At 57.7% G+C, this 22,117-nt stretch overlaps 1 protein-coding gene across 3 annotated transcripts; it reads left to right on the forward strand.

Annotated features, from left to right (window-relative positions):
- Positions 1-10,137: 10,137 nt before the first annotated feature.
- KDELR3 (KDEL endoplasmic reticulum protein retention receptor 3) lies at positions 10,138-22,095 on the forward strand. Of its 3 annotated transcripts, none has more exons than XM_027070726.2 (5): positions 10,255-10,591; positions 15,004-15,104; positions 19,358-19,516; positions 20,156-20,408; positions 21,191-22,095. In XM_027070726.2, the coding sequence occupies exons 1-5, from the start codon at positions 10,480-10,482 to the stop codon at positions 21,229-21,231; spliced, it is 666 nt and encodes a 221-aa protein (XP_026926527.1). In that variant the 5' UTR covers positions 10,255-10,479; the 3' UTR covers positions 21,232-22,095. The 3 variants fall into 3 exon arrangements, with proteins under 3 accessions (XP_053082782.1, XP_026926527.1, XP_026926528.1); XM_027070727.2 differs by having other exon boundaries at positions 10,261-10,570; XM_053226807.1 differs by lacking the exons at positions 19,358-19,516; positions 20,156-20,408; positions 21,191-22,095 and adding an exon at positions 15,721-17,224 and having other exon boundaries at positions 10,138-10,591.
- The last annotated feature ends 22 nt before the right edge of the window (positions 22,096-22,117 follow it).

The following is a 22,117-nucleotide window of genomic DNA, read 5'->3' on the forward strand; positions in this document are numbered from 1 at the left end:
TGGCGCTCGGCCGCCCGCGCTCGCGCCCCCCGCCCCCGCCGCAGCCGCCTGCCCTCCGCCGCCCCCCCTGCTGTTCTCGCGCCGTCACTCCGCGCCGTCCCCCGCCCTGCGCTCCGCTCCCTGCCCCGCTGCACTGTCCCCCCCCCCCCACCTTCCTCCTCGGCCGGCCGGCCCGGGATCCGCCGCCACCTCCCCCGGCTGCCCCCCCCCCCGCCCGCCTCCCCGGATCTCTGTCGCTCGGTGGGTCTCCTCCTTCCCGCTGCCGCTCTCTCCGTGTCTCCCTGCGGGGTCCCTTCGTCTCCGTCGCCCTCCCGGTGTCTCCCCTGCCTGCCTCCGCCTCTGCCCTGTCTCTCTCCCCTGCGCGTCTCTATCTGTCCTCCTCCCGGTCCCCGTCTGTCCGTCTCCGTCTCTCTCCCCCTCCCACTCTCGGTGCGGCCCCCGCTGTCTCGGACCCGGGCCCGCGCCTCCGCCGCGTCCCCGGCTCGCCCGGGAGCCCGAGCTCCCGCCGCCCGCGGCGTGCCGAGAACTCCCAACTCGCGGCACGCCGCCCCGCTTTGCGAGACTTTCGCCCCTCCTCACACGTGACCCGCGCCCCAGTGCGGAGGCCGCGCGCCCCCCCCCCCCCAGGGCCCGGGCCCCCGGCGGCCCGCGGGCCCCCGGCCCGGCCCCCTCCCCGCAGCCCGGCGGGTCTTCCAGCCCCCTTCCGTCGGCCGGCCGCCCGGGGCAGGGCCGGGGGCGGGGGGCTGCGTGGCCCCGCTCCTGCCCCCGATCCTGCCCGGGTTTTCCTCCTCCCTCCCGGAGCGCTCCTCCCAGAACCCATTCCGAGAATCCGCTCCCGGGTTTCCGGGCCCCCAGGGACTGGTCGGTAGGGTTCCTCCGAGCCGGGAAGGGGGTGGGTGGGAGAGGGTCTGTCCTGGGTTCCGTGGCTCCCGGCCTCGCGGCTCAGCGCTCCCCTTCCCCTTCCAGGAGTACCCGCACTTAAAGACCCTACGCACCGTGCTCGGGGTGACGGAGGTGGCCTGGCTGGAGGGACCCTCACGGCCGCCTAGATAGCGGCGCCTCATTTTACAGACTGGGAGACTGAGTGCCAGAGAGGGTCATGAGCTTGCCCAAGGTCACGGAGAGGTGGCAGAGCCGGACCCAAACCCAGTCTCCGGTTCTCTGCGCCCGCGTTACTCCGAACTGTCTTTGCAGGGGAGGATCCCCGCCCCGGCGTCCCCCCAGGTCTGGGCCCCACACTCTGGGCTGCGGGGTGTACACCCCCCCCCCCTCACCGCCCCTGGCCACCCCGACCCTCTGAGGAGGGGAAGTGCTCCTCCACCGGTGGTGGGAGGAGAGAATACCTATAGTTAGACAGCCAGAAGAACTTCCCCGAGAGCCTGGCCATCTGTGGCTAGTCTCAGTTAAGAGGCGGACAGACTGAGGCACCCCAAAGCCGGATTGAGAATTTATTGAAGGTGAAATTTCCTCCAGCTTCTCCTCCAAGCTGATCCCGGAGCATGTGTCCCGCACACTAACCACCATGACAGCCCCCCTTCCCCGTGCCTCGTCCCCACCTCCAGTCGGGATCCAGTCCCAACTCCTCAGCATGATGTACAGTCAGGCCCCACCTTACCCAGCACCCTATATACCCACACATACGCCCTGATTCCCACAGATTCCAGAACATACCAGATGCTTCCGCACCTCTCTGCCTTTGCCCGTGCTGTTTTTCCTGCCTGAAGTGCCCTGCCTCCTCCTCTGCCCAGAGAATTCCTGGGGCCCTCCGAGCCCAGTCTCCCTGCCACTTCCCCTGGGAGGGCCTCCTGACGCCCGAAGCAGAAGTCGTTCATTACCCACTCATTCATTCATCCAGCCCTGGTGCCCCGATTTTTTATTTAACCTGTTTGTAACACGGGGTCCCTAACAGTCCCGCCCCCTCACAGGGGCAGATTAAGAGAGGTAGATGCACAAGGAAAGCACAGCTCATAGCAGGTGTTCAATAAACGTGACCATCTCGCACGGCTCATAGTAGGTGTTCAATAAACGCGGGCGGCCATTTCTCAATCCTCCCTTCAACACTGTGCAGAGCCCCAGGGAGCACTCCATGCCCCCTCCCTCATGACTCTGCGGTGGCCTCACCGGCAGGCAACCACGACTGGGGTTCGTGTGAGTCTTTCGTGTGAACGGCTGGGGGAACTTAGGCAATCGGAATCCTGGGTCGGTGGCCGAGAAGTGCCTGGTCACCGTCACACCTTTCCAGGGAAACTGGAAGGATTTCAGGGGAGGCAGATGACCTGTGTGGTCCCTTCACCCAGCCAGAGGCCTGGCCTGGTGGCTGCCCTGGGAATGCGGGGTGCCAGGGAAGAAGGGAGGGGCAAGAAGAGGGGGGAGGGGACAGAGGTGTCTGTAGACCCAGAGCCTCTGTTCCTGTGGGATCAGTCCTGATGCTAGGTCACTGGGCACAAGTTTAAGGAAAAGGTAGAGGCTCGGGGACAGTGACGTTTGGGAGACAGGAGAGGGAGGCCTGGTGGCTGTGACACCATAGGGTTGAGAGGAAACGTTTGGTCATGGCCACCTTGCTCGTTCTGGGACCCCTCTGGCTCATCTCCTGTAAGGAGGGTCTGGTGGAGGCTGACCGTGGACTGAGAGGAGGTGCGGTGAGGCAGACAGGGCAGCTCCAGTCAGAGAGAGGTTCAGGGACCCCAGGAAAAAGAGTCCCCTCCCCACACCCAAGCCTTGAGCGCCTCTGGGCAGCTCTCCTCTCCACTCTGTGCCTCAGTTTCCTCATATGTATGTTACCCCATCATATCGTAGGACAACACCCCCACTGTTGAGATTAGAGAATTCGCTATATTTGGGAAGGGCAGGGGTGGGGAGGGGGCGGGGGGAGGGATGTGAGACAGGAGCACGGAGGCCTGAAGGGGCAGGGGAGAGAGGCTTAGATGTCAGAACCTGGGTGACCCCCGGCACGTGGCTTGTCATCTCTGGACCTCAGGAGCCTCACCTGTGGTGGGACAGTCTGGACTGGGTCCCCGGAGGGTGAGTAGGCTTTGACTTCATCTAGCACAGAAGCACGTCCCAGAAGGACTGAGTAGAACGGGCCCCCTCGAGTGGTTCCATTAACCCAGCACTATATTACAGGCCTTCGGGGGCACTGTCCCATTTAATCCTTGCAAGAACTCTATGGTGCAGGTGCTTGTTACCAACGGGGAAACTGAGGCACGGGTCATCTTGTTGTGAGCGGCGGGGCCCCGGGGCGGCCAGGGACAGCTCTCTGGAAGGGCGAGACTTGCTCCGAAGTTGGACGGGTAATGACGGCGAAACCTTCGTCCGCCTGGACGTTTTGCCAAAGCCCCCCTGCCCATTTCCCACTCTCAGATTTGATCCTCGCAATGTCTTTATGAGGGAGAGTCTACAAGCGTCCCTAGTGCACAGGTGAGAAAACTGAACTAAGACACGGAGAGAGGGAAGTGCCCAGGCTCACTCAGAGAGTAAGCAAGTGTCTGAGCCAGAAGTGGAACCGATTCCCAGTTTCTGGAAAGGTCGTTCCAGGCCAGCAGGGCGCTCGCTGGTTGTTTCGCTCTGGGAGCCCAGTCAGGCCTCCCTGGTCCCACGGGGGCCTTGAGAGCCTGTGCAGAGGGCAGGGAGGACTGGAGGTGAGGGGGCTTGGGCCAAGCAGGTTGGACACCTAGAATGGGGGAGGTGGACGGGAAGGGCCGTTTCAAAATGCCGGAGTCACAGAGCCCAGGGGTTTGGGGCTTAGAGAGTTCCTTAACATCTGGCCAGCCCATTCTACAGATGGGACAAACTGAGGCAGCCCAGCCGCTTAGCTTGGTAATCAGACCAGGACACAGCTGGCCTGCCTCAGAACTCTAAAGTCCCAGCAGCCCCGAGGGGGTGAGGACCCACGGTGGGGAAAGGGGCCACGGGGGTCCAGCGGGCCAAGACCCAGCCCAGCAGGCTGTGCCCTGGGTATGGAGGACCGAAGGGGTCTCTCCCGCCCTCCACTCCCACCCTCGCCCACCCCCCAGCACTCAGTAGTCACCAGGGTGGAATATTTTAGCACCTATAGAAAAACCGCCACAGACGGCCTGTGGCAGCTGTTGCTAAGGAAACGCTCCCAAAATAGCCCCCCTCCGCCAACCTTTCCCGCTGCTGCTCCTGCTGTGGGGAGGGGAGGAGGCCAGGAGGGGAGGGGGTGGCACACGAACCCGGACCCAGCTTCACCCACCCACCCTTGCTCCTGCTGCCACGCTGCCCCAGCACTGGGGCAAGCCAATGACCTGGGCAGCCACAGGTCTGCAGAGGGGGCAAGGGCTGGCCCGTGGCCTCGACCACAGTCCTCGGCTGGAGGAAGGTCACCCAGATGAGGGGGGGTGGGGGAGAAAAGAGCCGCTGCACCCCCACCCCCCGGCACACTCCTCTACGTGCACCATCACAGACCTCACCGTTTTACACATCCACCTGTGCACACCACAAGTACAAATGCACAAATGCCACCCCCCCCATCCCCAGATATGCCTATTCACCACCCAAGACACAAATAGACGCACGGGTAAACACATATGCCTCAAATACACAACACACACCTGCAAAAACATACCCACAGCCATAAATACGCACACTGACATACACATACTCAAATATGAATCCCAAGCACACACAAACACCAGTGCATGCACGCATGCCTGGCACACACGCGCACACACACACACACACACACACACCGATGTATATACAGTCTCACAGCCCATGAATATACAAGCGGACAAACACGTGCCCAGCACGTGGCGTCCAGAGAGCCCCGAGTGGTGTTACCGTCGGGTTCTGTGCAGAAGCCACGCGCGCCCCAGGGCTCTCCAGACATCCTCACTTAGTGGAGAACTCCTGGGATCTGGCCACGGAGTAGAAGATTAGGAGGAGGTGTACAGGAGCGTGAGTAGAGGTCGATGTCTCTGCGAATCCCTCGAGTAGGCGGTGGGGGGACCAGAGGATCCCTGGTGCCTGGGAGAACTAACCTGGGTCCACTTCTTGGGAAGGGGGCAATTCCGGGAGGGAACTGCAGACCGGAAACCTCCGGGCCTGGAGAGTTGGTAGCCCCAGGTTCACCGGGCATCTGGATGTCACCAGGCCTGCAGCGGGGAGGGGGAGGGGCCGGCGTGAGGATGAAGACAAGAGGACACTGGAGTGGCAGCAGTGATGGTCCTTAACATGCGCACAGCGCTTTGCAGTTTACAAGCCACCTGACACTTGTCATTTCACATAGTTGGCAGAGGCTACTCTGAGTTATCCGCGGTGCTGTCCCATCTCTGCGGCACAGGAGGGAGAGGAGACTGGAAGACCACGCGGCGAGGCACTAGCAGAGCTGGAGCCGGAGCCCAAGCAGGTGCCAGCACCCAGCTCCACGCGCCTGCCACTCGGCTGCACGGCACGAGCTGGAAAGCAGGCCAGCGGGGTGCAGGGCTTGCCTTGGCCCCTGATTCGCCCCGTGATATTGCGGAGCAGCCAAGCCCTCCATCTCCCCGCCGGGAAAGCTGAGAGCGGACCCCGGGGGGTGAATACGCTCAGTAGTTTGTAGCCACAGGGCTAGAGAGACATGCCTGACGGATGCCCTCAGAACGGCACCGCAAGGAGGAAGGGCACCGGTCGCTCGCCTCCGCACTTGGCCAGCCACCCCTTCCCCACACCCCCCGCCCCCGCGCACCACGCGCTCCGTGGCTCCGGTTCATCGATCCGGGTTCCGGGTCTTCGCTGACGCCTCGTCGCTCGGGAGACGCGGCGAGCGGCGAGCGGTTGCCTTGGGAACCTCGCGGCGGCCCAGGCGCGCGGCGCACGACTCGCGGAGCGCGGGGCGCGGGGCCTGCACCGCGCGCGCGGAGTGTGGCCTTTGATGCCTCAGAAGGACACCTGTCGCCGAGAGCGAAGGGAGGGGGTGTCGCAAGGTTTGGTATGTTTCCTTTTTGTATTCATCGAGGTGTAACTTACAAGCCGTAATACCTACATCTTAAAGGGTCCAACTCAGTGGATTTTTACGTGTGCAGAAAACCTGTGATCACCGCCCGGATCAAAACACACAACGCTTCTAGCGCCCCAGAAGGCTTCCTCGGGCCCAGAGGTTATTTTTAATTGTCTTTTTTGCACTTCTCCTGGAATAAACCGGCGAGGGGATGATCGCCTTCTGAGAACACGGAAATTTTCGGAATTTTCTTCTTTTCTCCCGGCTCTGCTTCGCCAGGCCCTCTTTGGGCCTTGGTGTCCCCTCATGGAAGCCAGGGACTGGTTCCCCTTGTTGAGCGGCTTCCTGTTTGCAAAGCGCTTTAGAGACTTAGCTAACTTTGACTCCGATAACTAACCTATGAAGTCAGTACTAGGTTCACACCCAGGTTACCCATGAGAACCGTGTGACTTGGAAAGAGAAAACGAATTGCCCAGATTCGGACAGCTCCTCAGTAAGTGGTGAAACTTGAGACTTGAACAGAGATCTGTCTAACCTTGATGGTCATTCTTCACCCCCCTCCCCTTTCCCCCATTTATTGGCCTCTTTTAAAGATCTATACAAATAAAATACGCTGGGAGAGCGGGTCGTATCCCATTTCTGTGCCTTGGGGCACATCGTTCCTTCTATTTGGGACTCCTACTCTTTTCTCCCAGGTTTTGTCCTTCAGGCAAGCTCCTACTCATGCTGCAAAACCCACTGGGGCATCGTCTGAAGCCTTCCTAACTGCAGTCCTCCCTCTCGACTCCCCCCACAACCAAGGGTAATTAGTCTCTCCCCTGTGTCATAGTGAACTCTTGCACGGACCCCGCCTCCCACGGTGCCCCAGGGGCTCCTTGAGGCTTCCTCTTTGTTCACCCTGCAAGGCACCACACAGCTGGTCTTCAACAAACGTGCTCGGAGCTAAAAGCAGAGGTTTTGGAGCCTTGGTTTCCCACTGTGTTAAAAATAGGGCCGCACTCGGCTGCCCGCAGCCCACCCAGACTAGGTGAGGGAATGGACTTGTCCGCCCCTCCCGAATGACGCCTGGGGGGGGGGGCTGCCCGGGAAGAGTTCATTCCTCCTACTGGGGGGCGCCCACTCGTGTAGGCCAGAGGATGCCATAGCGGCCCCCGGTGACCTTAAGGGAGTCCCAGGAGCTGGGGCCCCTAGCTCCCCAGTGTTTCCAGGGCCCTGCCCAGCAAGAGGCAGCCAATTCACTGGTGGGTATCCTCGGGACAGTGCGTGTAACAAAGTGTAACAAAGGGCGAGGACCAGGGAGGAAAAGAGATTGTTACACCCATTTTCTTTTCCCCCTGTAACTCAGTAACCCCCCCATCCTCTCTCCTTTGACTCTGAATGTACAATTTGCATTGTCAATGAGGAAAACAGAACCCTGGCCCTTTGAGTTGAAGGACCTTTCCCTCCTGGCGCGCCCCCCCCCCCCCCAGCCGCATCCCCGACACACCCACCCACCGACCGCAGACACATGTTGGGTGTCGGGAAAGTGAGGCTTGCCGGGATGAGGGATGTGCCCAGAACCACCCAGCATCAGGGAAGGACAGTGTCGGCTGGTGCAGGTGGCCTAAGCGCGGGCATGAGCCAGAGCCAAGGGCTTTCCCTCTTCTCCACGAGGAGCTTTGAAAAGTGTTCCAGCTTAAAGATGGGGTGAGTATGAGAAAGGCAGGGCGGGTCACTAAGAACAGAGTGGTAGGACTTTGGAGGGAGCCGTCTACGTGACCTGGGGGAGCAAGAGACAAGTTTGAGCCTCAGTGTCCTCATCTGTAAAATGGGCGTGATGAGCTCCCTGTCTTGAGACCTAGGGAGTACCAGTTTCCTGGGGACGCTGGAGACTAGAGGCCAGGAGGACCACGTCCCCCGTCAGCAATACTTTTCCCTTCATTGTCCCCATTAACAGGTGGGAAAGCGAGGCCCAAGGAGGGGCCCTGGGAGGCTCAAGGCCACGGGGGCCACCCAGCCTGGGATCTCTCTCCTCCACCACCACGGTGGCCATTCCTCAAACCTACCCTGGTCTCAGCCAGTTCCCCTGGGACGGGGAGGGGGCTTGGAGAAAGAGAGGGAAGAGGAGAATTCTAGCCTTGTTCCAGCCCCCGCTGGCAGTTGGGGCTGCTTCTCGGGAGGACAGATGTTTCACCAAATGGCAAATGCACGTGCTTTTCCCTGGCTTGGGGAGGAGGTGGGCGCTGAGAAGGAGATGCCAGCTGGTAGGGCAGAGAACCGTAGCCACACCTGAGGGGTTTAAATAGCCACCGCCTTCTCTGGGCGACGCTGGAAGAGAGGCATCTGGGCAGGACTGGTGGGGGGGGGAGCAGCGGGGTTGGGGGGAGGAGAGAGCAGAGCAGCCCATTCAGAACCTGTCACAGCCCCGAGACGAGTGCCTGGCTCCTCCTTCCGGAAACACTTGGCTTCCGCACCTCACCTCCCTGGACCTCCACAGCTGTCACCTGCAAAACGAGGATTTCAAGCCTGCCTCGGAGGGTGTCTGTGGAGGCTGAACGGATAGAAGCAACTAACGTGCCCGACGCATGCAAGGCACCCGGTCACTGCTCAATACTTGGCGGCTGTTGTTACTCCAACCTCCCTGCCAGGGCAGAAGTCCCCCCCGGCGGCATCCTTGACAAATGGACACCCACTCTCTGTTCACCCACCTCTGGTGACAGGGATCTATCTCATCATCCCCTATTGACAACCCACAGTGTCGTACATTCATTGAATTGCATAAACCCTGGGGGTGCCTGGCTGGCTCGGTAAGAGAAGCATGCGACTCTTGATCTCAGGGTCGTGAGTTTGAGCCCCACACTGGGTGTAGAGATTACTTAAACGCAAAATCTTTTTTTTTGTTTTTTTGTTTTTTTTTTTTAAAGCCACGAATCACATAAACCCTGGAGCCAGACTGTGCTGGAATCCAGGCTCCAGACTTAGGGTCTGCGTGACTGGAAGCACATCACCTAACCTCTCTGTGCCTCGGTTTCCCCGGGTGTAAAATGGGAGTAATAGCAGTACCTCCCTCATAGTATTGCTTATATCAGTGCCTCTCAAACTCCCGTGGGCCCCTGAATCAGCCAGGGATCTTGTTTAACCACAGATGCAGATCCAGTGGGCCTGAGATAGGACTCAAGATCCCTTTTTTTTTTTTTAAGTTTATTTATTTATTTTGGAGAGAGAGAAAGTGGGGGAGGGGCAGAGAGAGGGCTCGAGAGAGAATCCCGAGCAGGCTTCGCGCTGTCAGGACGGAGCCCCGTGCGGGGCTCGAACCCACAAACCGTGAGATCATGAGCTCAGCTGAAGTCAGATGCTTAACCGACTGAGCCCCCGAGGAGCCCCGGGGGCTTGAGATTCTGCATTCCCAGCAGGTGATACAAATGTTGCTGGCCCCGCGGACCGCATTTTGAGTCTCGAAGGGCTGCCTTGCCCTAGGAGTCATGGTGAGGGAGCCACGGAAGAGTGATGAGTAGGGGGGAGACAGATTCCATGGTAGCAGAGCCTCTCTGGCCGGGGCAGGGATGAGGCTGGGAGGAGGCCGGTGTTTGGGAGAGAAGATCCTGGGGTCAAAAGGAGGGTGGTAACGAGGGGCCTTAGCTCATGCCGTCCGTCCGCTCTTACAGATGCAGAGACCAAGGCCCAGAGAGGGGGGCACAGCACTGGAAAGACCCCTGCGGGCCCTTCACCCTTCCCGCCTCCCAGCCTGCTGGCCAACAGCCCGCAGCCCCCTGGAGTCTCCCGGCCTGTGTTCCCGTTTTACATCCTGTCACACCAAGAAGAGGGAGACATTAGTCGCGGCCCCCGGGTCTCCCTGACGGACATCTTTCATACTCACAGCAACCTCCTTTCACAGATGAAACCACTGAGGCCAAGAGCGGGGGAGGGAGGCCCACAGCACTCAGGCCGGAACAGAGGTCAGCCTGACCCCAAACCCGAGGGCCATCTTTCACCAGCTTCACCGCCCCGACTGGGCGGGTCAGGACAAGGGGGCTCTGGCAGTGGACAGGTAAGAGCGCGGGAAAGGAGGGAGGCCTTGAACCCCAGGGGATGCTGACAGCGGCAGTGGGTCACGTTCACGGGGCGCTGCCAACCCTCTAGGCTTAGGCCAAACGCTGGCGCGCGCCCCGCCCCCCCCCCCCCATCCACCCTGGCCCCCGAGTTATAAACCCTGGAGGTGGATGAGGGGGCCTCCGGCGGCGGGAGGGGCGCGGTGGCCCGCCCAAGGTCACGTGCGGGAGGCCCCGGGGCCGCGGCGCTGGGACGGGAGGGAGGCGGGATCTCGGGCGGCGGCGCTTCCTGGCTCGCCCGGCACGGCTGCCGGCCTGGCCACGTCACCGCCCGGCCGAGGGTGCGCTGGCGGAGCGGCGGCGGCGCCGGCGGGGAGCGCGGGGCTCGGAGCGCGGGACCCAGAGCCCGGCCCGGGGACGTGGCAGCCGCCTCTCCCGCCAGAAAGTTTCCCGGGAGTTGGCCGCGCGCGGTGCGGGGGCGGGGGTGGGGGCCGCCCGCCCGCCCGGGGAACCATGAACGTGTTCCGGATCCTCGGCGACCTGAGCCACCTCCTGGCCATGATCTTGCTCCTGGGGAAGATCTGGAGGTCCAAGTGCTGCTCCGGTGAGGGTCGCCCGGGCGGAGGTGTGCGACGGGGTGGGGTGGGGTGGGGGAGGGAGGGCCTGGGCCGCCCGGGCCCCAGCCGGTGCCGCCTGCCTGCAAGCCCTGGGTGGGGGGGCTGCTGAATTTCCGTTCAGGGTGGGGACTTCGGCCTGGGGGTGCTTGAGACTGTCTTCGCACAGCTCAGCTTCCAGAGAACATGGAAAGGTGCACCCCATCAAAGAAGGAGGACCCTCGGAGATTCTGGAGGGAGGGTGATGTACCCCTGCCCCACCCCTGCCAGTGGGAAGAGGAGGGGGTGCGCAGGAGGTGGTACCCTCTTGCTTCCGCTAGTCTGGCTTGTTGGACAGTTTGCTCTTTCTGCTTCTCAGGAGCTGGCGGCCTGTGACTGTGTACCCTCACTCAGGCCCAGAGTGGATCCGAAGGTGGGGGGGGGGGGGTCTGCACCCAGGACTGGCCTCCAGTTCTCAGGGGCTTCTCTTTCCTCCCCTCACCACTCTTCACGGCCCCTTCCAGACATCCCCTCAGGCTGGGCCCTCTTCCCTCCTCTGCCTGCGCGTGGCACACGAGGCTGTGATGTGGCAGGAAGGACACCAGGCTGGGCCCTGGCGAGCCCGGACCTGCCCCTGTAGCAGAAGCCCCGGGAGGGCAGGAAAAGTCCCCCTTTTGCCCAGCAGTCTGGCTGCCCTCCCTGGGGGGGTTGGAGACGTTTCAGGGTGGGACTGCTGGTGGCCAAAAGGACCCGGTGCGTCAGAAAGGCTGCTCAGGCTTCCTGCAGCCATCTTTGCCCTGCTGGTGTCCTGGAGGGGCCCACCCTGTGCTTGGCACTGGGGTCAGGGGATACAGAGATGAATGCAGGCGGAGTGGGGGCCCGAGGAGGCAGAGAGCAGACCCCTGAAGTATTGGTGGAGGGAGCAGCTCTGTGCTGGGTCCTGGAGGATGGGCGGGCTGTCACCAGGAAGGGTGTGCTGTGTGGAGGGTGCTGGGGGTGCCAAAGCCCAAAGGGATTGTCCCAGGGAGAGCTAGCAGCCCGATGTGGGGGAGGTCCACAAGGGAGATGAGTGGCAGAGGGGTGGGGGGTCCAAATGTGAAAGCGCCTTGTCGGTCAGGCTAGGGAGTCTGGACTGGGGAGCGGCGGAAGTGTGGGGAGCAGGGGAGGGGGGCTCGGAAGGGACGTGAAGCAGGTCACGCCCTCGTGTACTGGCCACGGAGGAGGGGCTGGGTGCTGGCGCGAGAGGCATTACAAGAGGGTGTGGTCCTGGACCTGCAGGCCATTCCGGTTTCCAGTCTCTGGAGAGATGGGCACTCTGGGCCCCTCAAGTTCCCACTTGGGGAAGTGAGGCAGGAGCCCTGCGAGGGGCTCCGGTGTGGAGGGGGGGGTGGGGGAGTCTAGCTCGGACCTGTCCCTGCACTTCCACGGAGGGCCCTAGGCGGGAGTGAGCAACCATGACCGGGAGGGGGCGCTGTTCCCCAACCCACGCTGCCCCGCCCGGCCCTTGGCCCCCCAGACGGAACACCGACAACTTGGGCCCCGCGCCTGGTGGAGGGGACTTGCTAGCAGTGGAGACGTGCCAGCCAGCAACAGTCGTAGCAGCCAAGTAAATGATACGGTTTCTTGGAGGTGCTAAGTGCTACGGGGAAAGAAGAAGGGCAGCTGGGCGGTGAAGCGTGTGTGTGTGTGTGTGTGTGTGTGTGTGTGTGCGCGCGCGCGCGCGCGCGCGCGCGCGCGCAGGGGGGTTGGCACACGCCTGGCTGGGATCTGAGGAGGTGAGGTGCCTGGACGCCAGCCCCGTCTGCCCCGAGACGCGGAGCCTGGTGTGACCCTCGCTGACCCACCCCAAAAGGTAGGAGACTGGGGCTTAGGTCTCGCCCAGCCACTGACTCCCTGTGTCACCTCGGGCCTCAGTTTTGCCATCCGTCAAATGGAAGGAGGGCTGCTGTGTGCTCAGTGATCCCCGGGGTGGGGCGGTGGGGGGACTCTGGCCAGGTACCGGCTCGCATTCCCTTCCTTGTCCTGGGTCTCTGTGCCTGGCTCCCTTTGGTGGAAATGTTTCACTGCTTTCAAAGGAGCGTGAAAACCTTTGTGCTCCTGACTGTCGGGCTCTGGAGCACTGAGGTGTGAGTGAAGCCCAGGAACCCGGCAGGCTGAGGATGCAGAGGGGAGCGGGGGAGGAAGGCCATGTGCCGAGAGGGTAGCTGTCCCCCGCCGGGGTTGCCTCCTCCTGGACCCTCCTAAGTGGCGCCGAGGACCTCCCTGGAGAGGCCTCTGGGAGGGCTCAGTGAGATGGGGTGGCCACAGGCATGGCCCGGAGCTGGCCTTGGGTCGGCATTGCCGCCTGGACCCCAGGCGCCACTCCCAGCAGTGGGCTCCTTCACCACAGCCAGCCCCACTGCCTCAAGTCCAAGTCCCAGACCCCCCCAGGGGGCACTCACACCCTCACTGAATCCTGCGTAGGCCTCAAGTCAGTGCTGTCCCACCCGTGGTGGGGGGGGGGGGGGCGTTCATCTTACAGATGAGGAGTGTGGGGCTCAGGCTCGCCACACTGGCAGGAAAGCCAGCACGGGGGTCCGGTGCCCCCCAGAACGTTGGGGGGCGTCAGCAGTTGTCTCCCTCCCCAAAATGTGCAGCACCAGAGAAATAGATAAGGCACAGTTCAGGCGTATAAAGGAAGCGGGTCCTGAATCAGGTAATGTCACTTCTGGGTGCCAAAGTCCCCAGTCACTCGGTTACACGTAGGGTAAAACCCAGATGTTATCATCGTGACTGGAGGGAGGGACTGAGGGGGACAGTGATGAGATATGGGGCCAGGCAGGCCGCCAGGAAAGGTTGGGCGGGACCTCAGGAGCCACGAGGAGGATATGAGTCTCTATTTTAAAGGGCATTTGGGAGCCACTTAAGGGCTCTAAATGGAATTTTATTTTAAAAATAGCCCGTTGGTTGGCAAGTGGCATGGGGGTGGGGGTGGCAGCAAGGAAGGACTTGGGGACACGGGTGGGAGCCCTGAGCTAGGGTGCTGGGCCGGCGAGGGGCACGGGAGTGGGGGCGGTGGAGGTGGATGGCTCTTGCTTTCCTGGCGTGAGCTTGGAGGGGGCCGTGGCGGCATTCTCGAAGGAGGGGAGACACGAGCGGGGCTCGCGGGGAGATGGTGAGTCTGGTCAGGCTGGAATGTAGGGGTCAGAACTCGGAGGAGAGTCCGGAGCTGGGGCGTCCCTGAGACGGCACGGGGCCAGGGAGAAGCCCGGGGAGCCCTCAACGATTAGGTGGTGAGGACGGGAGCGGCCAGGGGCGGTGAGCTAGCCAGGAGGACGGGAGCAGAAGCCCGGGGAAGGATGTGGTTCTGAACGCAGTCCCCAGCCGCCTCTGGGGAGGTTGGGCGAGTTGACCTTTGGATCAGACACGCGGGCATCATCGATGGGGATGGTTTGGTGAGGTGTCCAGACTGTCCTTGCCTCCCCCACCTCCGTGACGTAGCAGAAGTGGCCGAAGGTCGACTAAGGAACGTGACCGCTAAATGCAGCATCGATCCCTGGATTGGCTCGCGGGACAGGAGGAGGGTGTCAGTGGGAAAATGGATGAAACCTGACTGAAGCCTGGAGTTCGGTCAATAGTGCCATACGAGGGTGAATGTCTTAGTTTTGGTAAATGTTCTGCGGGAGGAAGCTGGGTGACGGGTATATGGGAACCCTCTGTACTGTCTTTATGACCAGCTGCTTTTTGTTTTACAAAGAGCAAAAATAGTTACTCCTTTTATCGCTGGAAAAAAAAAAAAAAAGCATTTTGAATCTTAAGTTTTCTTAATTGACTTTCTTTTAAAAAATTTCTTATGTTTATTTTTGAGACAGAAACAGAGCATGAGTGGGGGAGGGGCAGAGAGAGAGCGGGAGAGACAGAATCCAAAGCAGGTTCCGGGCTCCAAGCTGTCAGCCCAGAGCCCGACGCGGGGCTCGAACCCACAAACCATGAGGTCATGACCTGAGCCGAAGTCGGACGCTTAACTGACTGAGCCACCCAGGCACCCCGCGTTTTGAATGTTTAAAATTTGGAAAATAAAATAGGATGGTCCTCTGGCCCTGCTTCTTCCTCTGCCCGCTCTGGTCTCCCTGATGAATCAACTCCCTGATGAATCAACTCTCAGTGAGTTGCCATCTAAAAGGCAGAACTGCGGGGACTCAGTGGAAGTGTGAGGGTGATGCGAAGAGAAGCCCGGACCCCCCTACCCCCTCCACTACACACACCCTCTCCAGAGCTGAAATCCGGGCAGGCACACGCAGGGACACCGGGATCCCTGAGATCGAGACCTGAGCTGAGGTCAAGAGTTGGACGCTTACAGGACGGAGCCCCCCCCCCCCGGGGCGACCCCGGGCACTGGGCTTCTTGAGTGTCGTGGGGCCTAGGAGTCCGGGTCTCATTTTCCCCTCTTCTCGTTTGGCCACAGGGATCTCTGGGAAGAGCCAGATCCTTTTTGCTCTCGTCTTCACCACCAGGTACCTGGACCTGTTCACCAACTTCATCTCCGTCTACAACACAGTGATGAAGGTGAGGGCGGTGGGGGGGGCGGGGAGGTGGCCGTGGTGGCGGGGTCCCCTGAGCCCCGCAGACCGAGACCGTGCGCTCGGGAACATGGGCTGTGGAGCCGGGCAGACCTGGATGGGAATCCTGACTGTGTTGACAGCCACTGGGGGGCCCTGGGCTTGGGCGAGGCCCTGGGCCCTGGGCACTTCATCTTCAGACTGAAGACAGTGCCAGTACTCGCCTCGGCGGGTTCTGTTGTGAACACGAAATGAGGTAATAAATGCAAATACACCACAGCCGTCGTATATCAAATATTCGATAAAGGGTCGCTTTATTATGCCGGTTCCAAAAAATGAGCCAAAAATCAAACCTGGTACCCTGAGCCTGCAGAGAGGTTATTCATCCGACATGCATTTGACAAATACCCATATTTCTTGAGCACCCATATTCCTGTGAGCCAGGTACTTGAAGAAGACCCGGGAGGCTCCTGTTCTCACGGAACCTACATTCTCACTGGGGAGACAGATAATAAAACGGCCAGCAAAACTTTGGTTAGGGGTGAGGTTATGCAGATATTATTAAAATAGGGTGACGTTGGCTTTCATTCTGTTTTTTAACGTTTATTTATTTTGAGAGACAGAGTGCAAGCGGGGGAGGGGGCACAGAGAGCAGGAGACACAGAACCCGAAGCAGGCGCCAGGCTCCGAGCCGTCAGCACAGAGCCCGACGCGGGGCTGGAACCCACGGACCGTGAGATCATGACCGGAGCTGAAGTCAGACGCTTCACCGACTGAGCCCCATCCCAGGCGCCCCTCCTTTGGTTATAATAAAAGAAGTTTTAATACCTGGGTTACGTGATAGAGAAGGAACAGGAAAATGTTCAGGGGGTGTGACCAGGAGGGGCCTCTCTGAGGAGGTGACACGTAAGCCAAGGTCTGTGTGACACAAGGAACCAGCCACGAGGCGATCAGAGGAAGAGCGTTCCAAGCAGAGAGAAGAGCTGGTTCAGAAACCACCCAGGTGGGATCAAGCCTGCTGTATTCAGGGGACAGGCAGGGGCTCTGCCGCCGAGGGCTGGGGGAGGGCGCAGGTTAACTTGGACTTAACTTTGTGACGGGAAACTTGCTTTGAAGCATGGTCCTGTTTCACAGGGGAAACTGAGAATGTCTTGGTCCTATTCTGACGTCTTGGGCCCCGGGCCACAACCATTGGAGGTTACGTTGGGGTGAGCTCTTTCCAAATTAGCCATCCCACGTCTTTTTAAACTCTGCACCCAACGGGGGGCTTGCACTCGTGACCCCCAGATCGAGAGTCACGCGCTCCACCGACTGAGCGAGCGGCCAGGAACATCTCCCTCAGCCATCTTAGCTCTTTAGGGCAACACAGGTTAGTGGAAGGAGCCCGGGTTTCAGAGTCAGGGAAGTGGAATGTTCCTGCTTGGATGCTGGTAACAGAGACTTAACAGAAGAGTGGTCCCAGTAGGGGCACCTGGGTGGCTCCGTCGGTTAAGCGTCCGACTTCAGCTCAGGTCACGATCTCGCGGTCTGTGAGTTCGAGCCCCGCGTCGGGCTCTGTGCTGACAGCTCAGAGCCTGGATCCTGTTTCAGATTCTGTGTGTCCCTCTCTCTCTGACCCTCCCCCATTCATGCTCTGTCTCTGTCTCAAAAATAAATAAAGACGTTAAAAATAAATTAAAAATAAAAAAAGAGTGATTTTAGTAAGATGAAGGTTTATTTTTTCTTTACTCATAATGTGGAATCTGGACGTGGGCCATCCAGGGCTGGGATGGCAGCTCCTTTTGTTTGTTTGTTTAAGTTTATTTATTTTGAGAGATAGCGTGCGAGCAGCGGAGGGGCAGAGAGAGAGGGAGACACAGAATCCAAAGCAGGCTCCAGGCCCTGAGCTGTCAGCACAGACCCCGACGCGGGGCTCAAACCCACGAACTGTGAGATCATGACCTGAGTCGAAGCCAGATGCTCAACCAACCGGGCCACCCAGGCACCCCTTGAAATTTTTAATTTTTAAAGAGGCCCTGCAAGTTAGATAGCAAGTCCTAATGTGGCATTTAGCCTCAAGGTTGCCTCAGTGTCACAAAATGGATGCCAGGGCTCCTACCATCACATCACATTCTGGGCAGGAAGGAAGAGGAAAGGAAAAAAGAGCAACAGTGTACCTGCCATCTGGGTAAGCCCTTTGTAAAGAGCTTTCCCTAACCCTAGCCAGTGACTGCGCATCACTGGCCATCCTTATCTGCAAAGGAGACTGAGAAATGTAGTTTTCAGTTGGGCACATCATCTAATAGTTACATTTTTTTTTTTCCTAAAGTTTATTTCTGAGCGAGCGCAAGCAATCATGAGCAGGGGAGGGACAGAGAGAGAACATTCCAGGCAGGCTCCACACTCCCGGCGCAGAGCCCGATGCAGGCCTCGATCTCATGAACTGTGAGCTCATGACCCGAGCTGCGATCCAGAGTTGGATGCTTAACTGAGCCACCCAGGCGCCCCACTAACAGTTCCCTTTTTAAGGAAGGAAGGCTACATAATGGGGAACTCTACCGATCTCGCAGGGCTATTGTGAAGACTGTATGAGATGATTTAGGTAAAGCGCCTAGCACCCAGAAGGTACTTTCTCCTCCACATCAGGGATGTGACTTTGGGATTCCAGGCATCTTGCTGGAATGGAAGATGTTGTTGCCTGTGGGGCGTCGAACTGTGTGAACTTGTCTGAGGTCCTGAAATCACAGTCTGCTTAAATTCAACACGGAAATAGCAACCACCACCTGCTCGGTTCATTTTTCTGCCTGAGGGTCGGACTTGAACGGTCCTGGGAGGGGCTGAGGACCCAGCGCTTGGCGTGGCAGCATGAGTTAGTTGCAGAAGCCTCAGAGAGCCACCAGATTCTGCATTGGTGAAGTGAGGAAGTGATCAGCACTTCATTGATTCATTCATTCATTCTGGGATGTTTTGTGCCGGGCCCTGAGTTAGGGGCTGGGTGTTCAGAGGTGGACAGGACAGTCAGGACCCGCTTACAGAAAATGGGGGAAAGAGACCAGGTACACAGACATTTCCACAGCATGTAATTATGGGGGACATCGTATATGTTCCCGTGGAGCTATGGTGACACCAAGTGTATTTGCCTCATTCTGGTGAGAAACTGAGTTTTGAAGTTCACATAGGAGTTCTCTAGGCCAGTGAGTTCCTGGACCAACAGCATCAGCATCACATAGGAACCTGCTAGAAATACAACAGGCCTACTCAGACCTACTAAATCAGTAACTCTGGGGGCAGGAGGGGAAAAAGGTGGTTACTTATGTGATTCTGATGCACAAAGTTGAGAACCTCTGGCCTAAAAAGTTAGAGGCCAAACCATAACGTCACATGCTGGAGGACAGCTTACTGCAATTAGAGCTTTTCTGGGGCACTTGGGTGGCTCGGTCAGTTAAGTGTCCGACTCTTGACTTCGGCTCAGGTCATGATCTCACGGTTCGTGAGTTTGAGCCCTGCATCGGGTTCTGCACTGACAGTGTAGCACCTGCTTGGGATTCTGTCTCCCTCTCTTCTCTGCCCATCCTCCGCTTGCTCTCTCTTTCAAAATAAATGAAAAAGAGCAGTGCCCGGGTGGCTCAATTGGTAAGTGTCTGACTTCGGCTCAGGTCATGATCTCGCGGTCTGTGAGTTCGAGCCTCACGTCGGGCTCTGTGCTGACAGCTCAGAGCCTGCAGCCTGCTTCAGCTTCTGTGTCTCCGTCTCTCTCTGCCTGTCTCCTGCTTGTGCTCTCTCTCTCTGAAAAGTAAATATTAAAAAAATTTTTTTTTTTTTTAAAGAGAGTGCTTTTCCGCAGGAGCAATGACCAAATGATTCAAAGGACGTTAGTTCTAGTGGAAGAATGCTCACAGGTCACTGATGCAGATCTAGGAATTTGACATTTAAGAGCCCTGGAATGCCACTGCTAAATCCCCCGACAGAGACCAAGCCTCCCCCCCATCTCCTGCCTGAGGCTCTCCAGTAAGGAGATGCCCAGGCACCTTTGGGTCCTCACACGGTTAGTGCCAGTGGTCCTAATTAGAAGCAAGGAGTTACTTAACAAAAGGGTCATTAGTTTCAGAATCAAGGGCAATGACTCCGGAGAAATTGTACGCGTTTCACTTCTTCCCCCTTGGGGCAAGAGCACTGGCCCTTTAGTTAGGCTGGTCCCAACTCAAGGTAGCTTGGAAGCCCAGCCAATAGAGTGGGAAATGACTTCATTATGGATTCCCCTGTGGCTCTTTCCCTTGTTAGGTGGTTTTTCTCCTCTGTGCCTACGTCACAGTGTACATGATCTATGGGAAATTTCGGAAAACATTTGACAGTGAGAATGACACGTTCCGCCTGGAATTTCTTCTGGTCCCTGTCATTGGTCTCTCCTTCCTTGAGAACTACAGTTTCACTCCCTTGGAGGTAAGTGAAGGGACGCGGAATACTAATTGCTAAGGGTAAACACATTGCCGCACATCCTTCCCGCTGATCTTTTGTAACGTCTGGGCTTGTGTTTTGGTACAACCGTGACCATCACTCGTATATTGTTGTTGAGAAATCGGTAATAAGCTATTCACACGACTCCATTTGGAAATGGGCGCATCCAAATAGTCCTGTGGATAAACAGAGCAGGCATCACAGCACCACTTATGGTTATTGAGAACTTCTGTCCCAAAGGTGGACACCTGAGCACAGTCCAGGCCGAGAACGTTAACTCAGGAAGTCTGGGCTGTGGACCAACAAACATGAACTTGCGATGCTCGTGCATTGCGAGAAACTATGGCCTCCATTAAGGCGAGTTTATACACTAAAGTTCTGCTCCGATTAAAAAATTATGTTCGAAAATGTCCATGTGAGGTGAAAAAAAAAAGCAGTTTACTTGGAACTTTTCAAATATTTCCTATTTGCAGAGAAAAGGGGTGGAATGGATTACATTTCGGGAACTTTTTTGTTTCGTTATATCCTGTCCCGTGAACATTTTAGTAATTACCTTCTTGTGAAGAGATGGCCCCCTTCTTGGTCTTGATCAGCCTCCTCCGGCCTCTTCCCTCTTTGGCTCAGATCCTCTGGACTTTCTCGATCTACCTGGAATCCGTGGCCATCCTGCCCCAGCTTTTCATGATCAGTAAAACCGGAGAGGCTGAGACCATCACTACTCACTACCTGTTCTTTCTCGGGCTGTACCGGGCACTCTACCTGGCTAACTGGATCAGGCGGTACCAGACTGAGAACTTCTACGACCAAATTGCAGTGGTGTCTGGAGTAGTACAAACCATCTTCTACTGTGACTTCTTCTACTTGTATGTGACCAAAGGTAGGTGCACGGCCACAGCAGTGTTGCTGGCACTGGCAGGTGTCACCCGTTCACTAGTTGAGGGAATTTGGGAAGTGGACATAGCTCCAAGTCTCTGCCCCTCGTGGTGCTTTTGTTTCAGTGGGAAGAGACGAACAAGTGTTGTTGTTAAGAAACAAGCACCACGAAGAACTACAGACCAGGACACGGACACACATGATATACGTAGAGAGGTCAACTGTGAGAGGACATTGGACAGAATGCTTGTTAGAAAGATATACAAGGAACATTCCAGAAGAATAGCTTGTGCAGGAGCCCTAAGGCAGGAACCAGCTTGGTGTGCTAAAGGACAGAAAGGCTAGCGTGTTCAGAATCTATGAACCTGGAGAGATCAGAGGGTAATAATGGGTTTGCGTCGCACAGGGCAGCCACCGGAGGGCTCATTTACAGAGCCAGCAGCTGCTGGGCAGAGTGAAGGGCGGCCGAAGCAGGGAGACTTGTTATGGGGCAGGTGTGGTTGTTGGAAGAGGTCACCAGTGGGTGGGCAATCTTGAGCGGAGAGGAACTGGATAGATGTAAAACCGAAGTGGAGGCCAACTGCATTTGTGGCCTAAGGGAGAGTGGGATCAGGAACATAGGTGGGGCGTAGGGGTGAGGGAGTCTGTAGGTAATCCGTGATGAAGCTTCCCCCTTGGCTGTAACATGTAGCTACTGTGGACTGGGCATTAGAGATCCTAAGGTTATGTAGTTAAAAGGGAGTTATCAGTGTGGTGAATTCTCATTTCGTCTCTGTTTTCTCCTAGTCCTTAAAGGAAAGAAGTTAAGTCTTCCAATGCCAATTTGAGGGCCCCACAGATGGTTCTACGCCTTCACGAGGACACAGAATAAACTCTTTGAAATAGTCTCCTGGACGACTTCTACAGGACTCAGGCCTAATGTCAGTCAGAAAAATGCTTAGTGGGGATATCTCAGCAGAGCACTGATCTACGTAGAAGACGTTCTCACCAATCTCTCCCTTAAATTATAGCTGCAGTGAGAAACCCAGGCCAATTATACGAGCATGGTGCCTGTCAGCTGGACATCAAGAAATCTTAGGTGCTTAACCCACATACGGGTGAAATAACCTTGCTCTCTATGGCCCTAGTGTGAGCCTCCCACTAAGGAACAGTCAGTCCCACCTGGAAAGATGTCTCTCTGTGTAGAAGACAAATGCCCCCAAAGACCAGACTTCAAGAAACGCAGGCTGCTGTGGCGATTTTCACTTCCCAGACAGGAGACCAAGTTTAGGCAGGGATACAAAGCTGATGGTCTCACAGGGATGAAGTGTCGTTACTTCACTTCTAACCCGCCTCCAAAAGCCAGACAAAAGCCAGATAGATCAGCTTCGGCCAGACTTCAGTAGTTGTGTGCCTCAGCTCTAAAATGGCCTTGCGTCTTGCCACGGCTACGGCAGCTCCATGGGGAGTACTTAAATGCAAGCAGTAACCTAGGTGGGTACTGCTACCATGAGGACCATTCTATCAGTGAGGAAACCAATGCTGAAGCCTTAACCTACTAGGTGTCCTGCCTCGTTGCTTTGGGATTCAAATCTTCCCGGTAAGACCCATCAACCCCACCTCCCTTCCACGTTTTTAGGTGCTAAGGTTACTACTCAACCCAACACGCCCCAAACTTGGTCTTGAAGCGAATAAAAACTGTAAGGCAACTACCGCTGTCCTGCGGTCAGAGAA

The sequence above is a fragment of the Acinonyx jubatus genome, chromosome B4 (genome assembly GCF_027475565.1).
Source record: "Acinonyx jubatus isolate Ajub_Pintada_27869175 chromosome B4, VMU_Ajub_asm_v1.0, whole genome shotgun sequence".
Taxonomy (NCBI): domain Eukaryota; kingdom Metazoa; phylum Chordata; class Mammalia; order Carnivora; family Felidae; genus Acinonyx; species Acinonyx jubatus.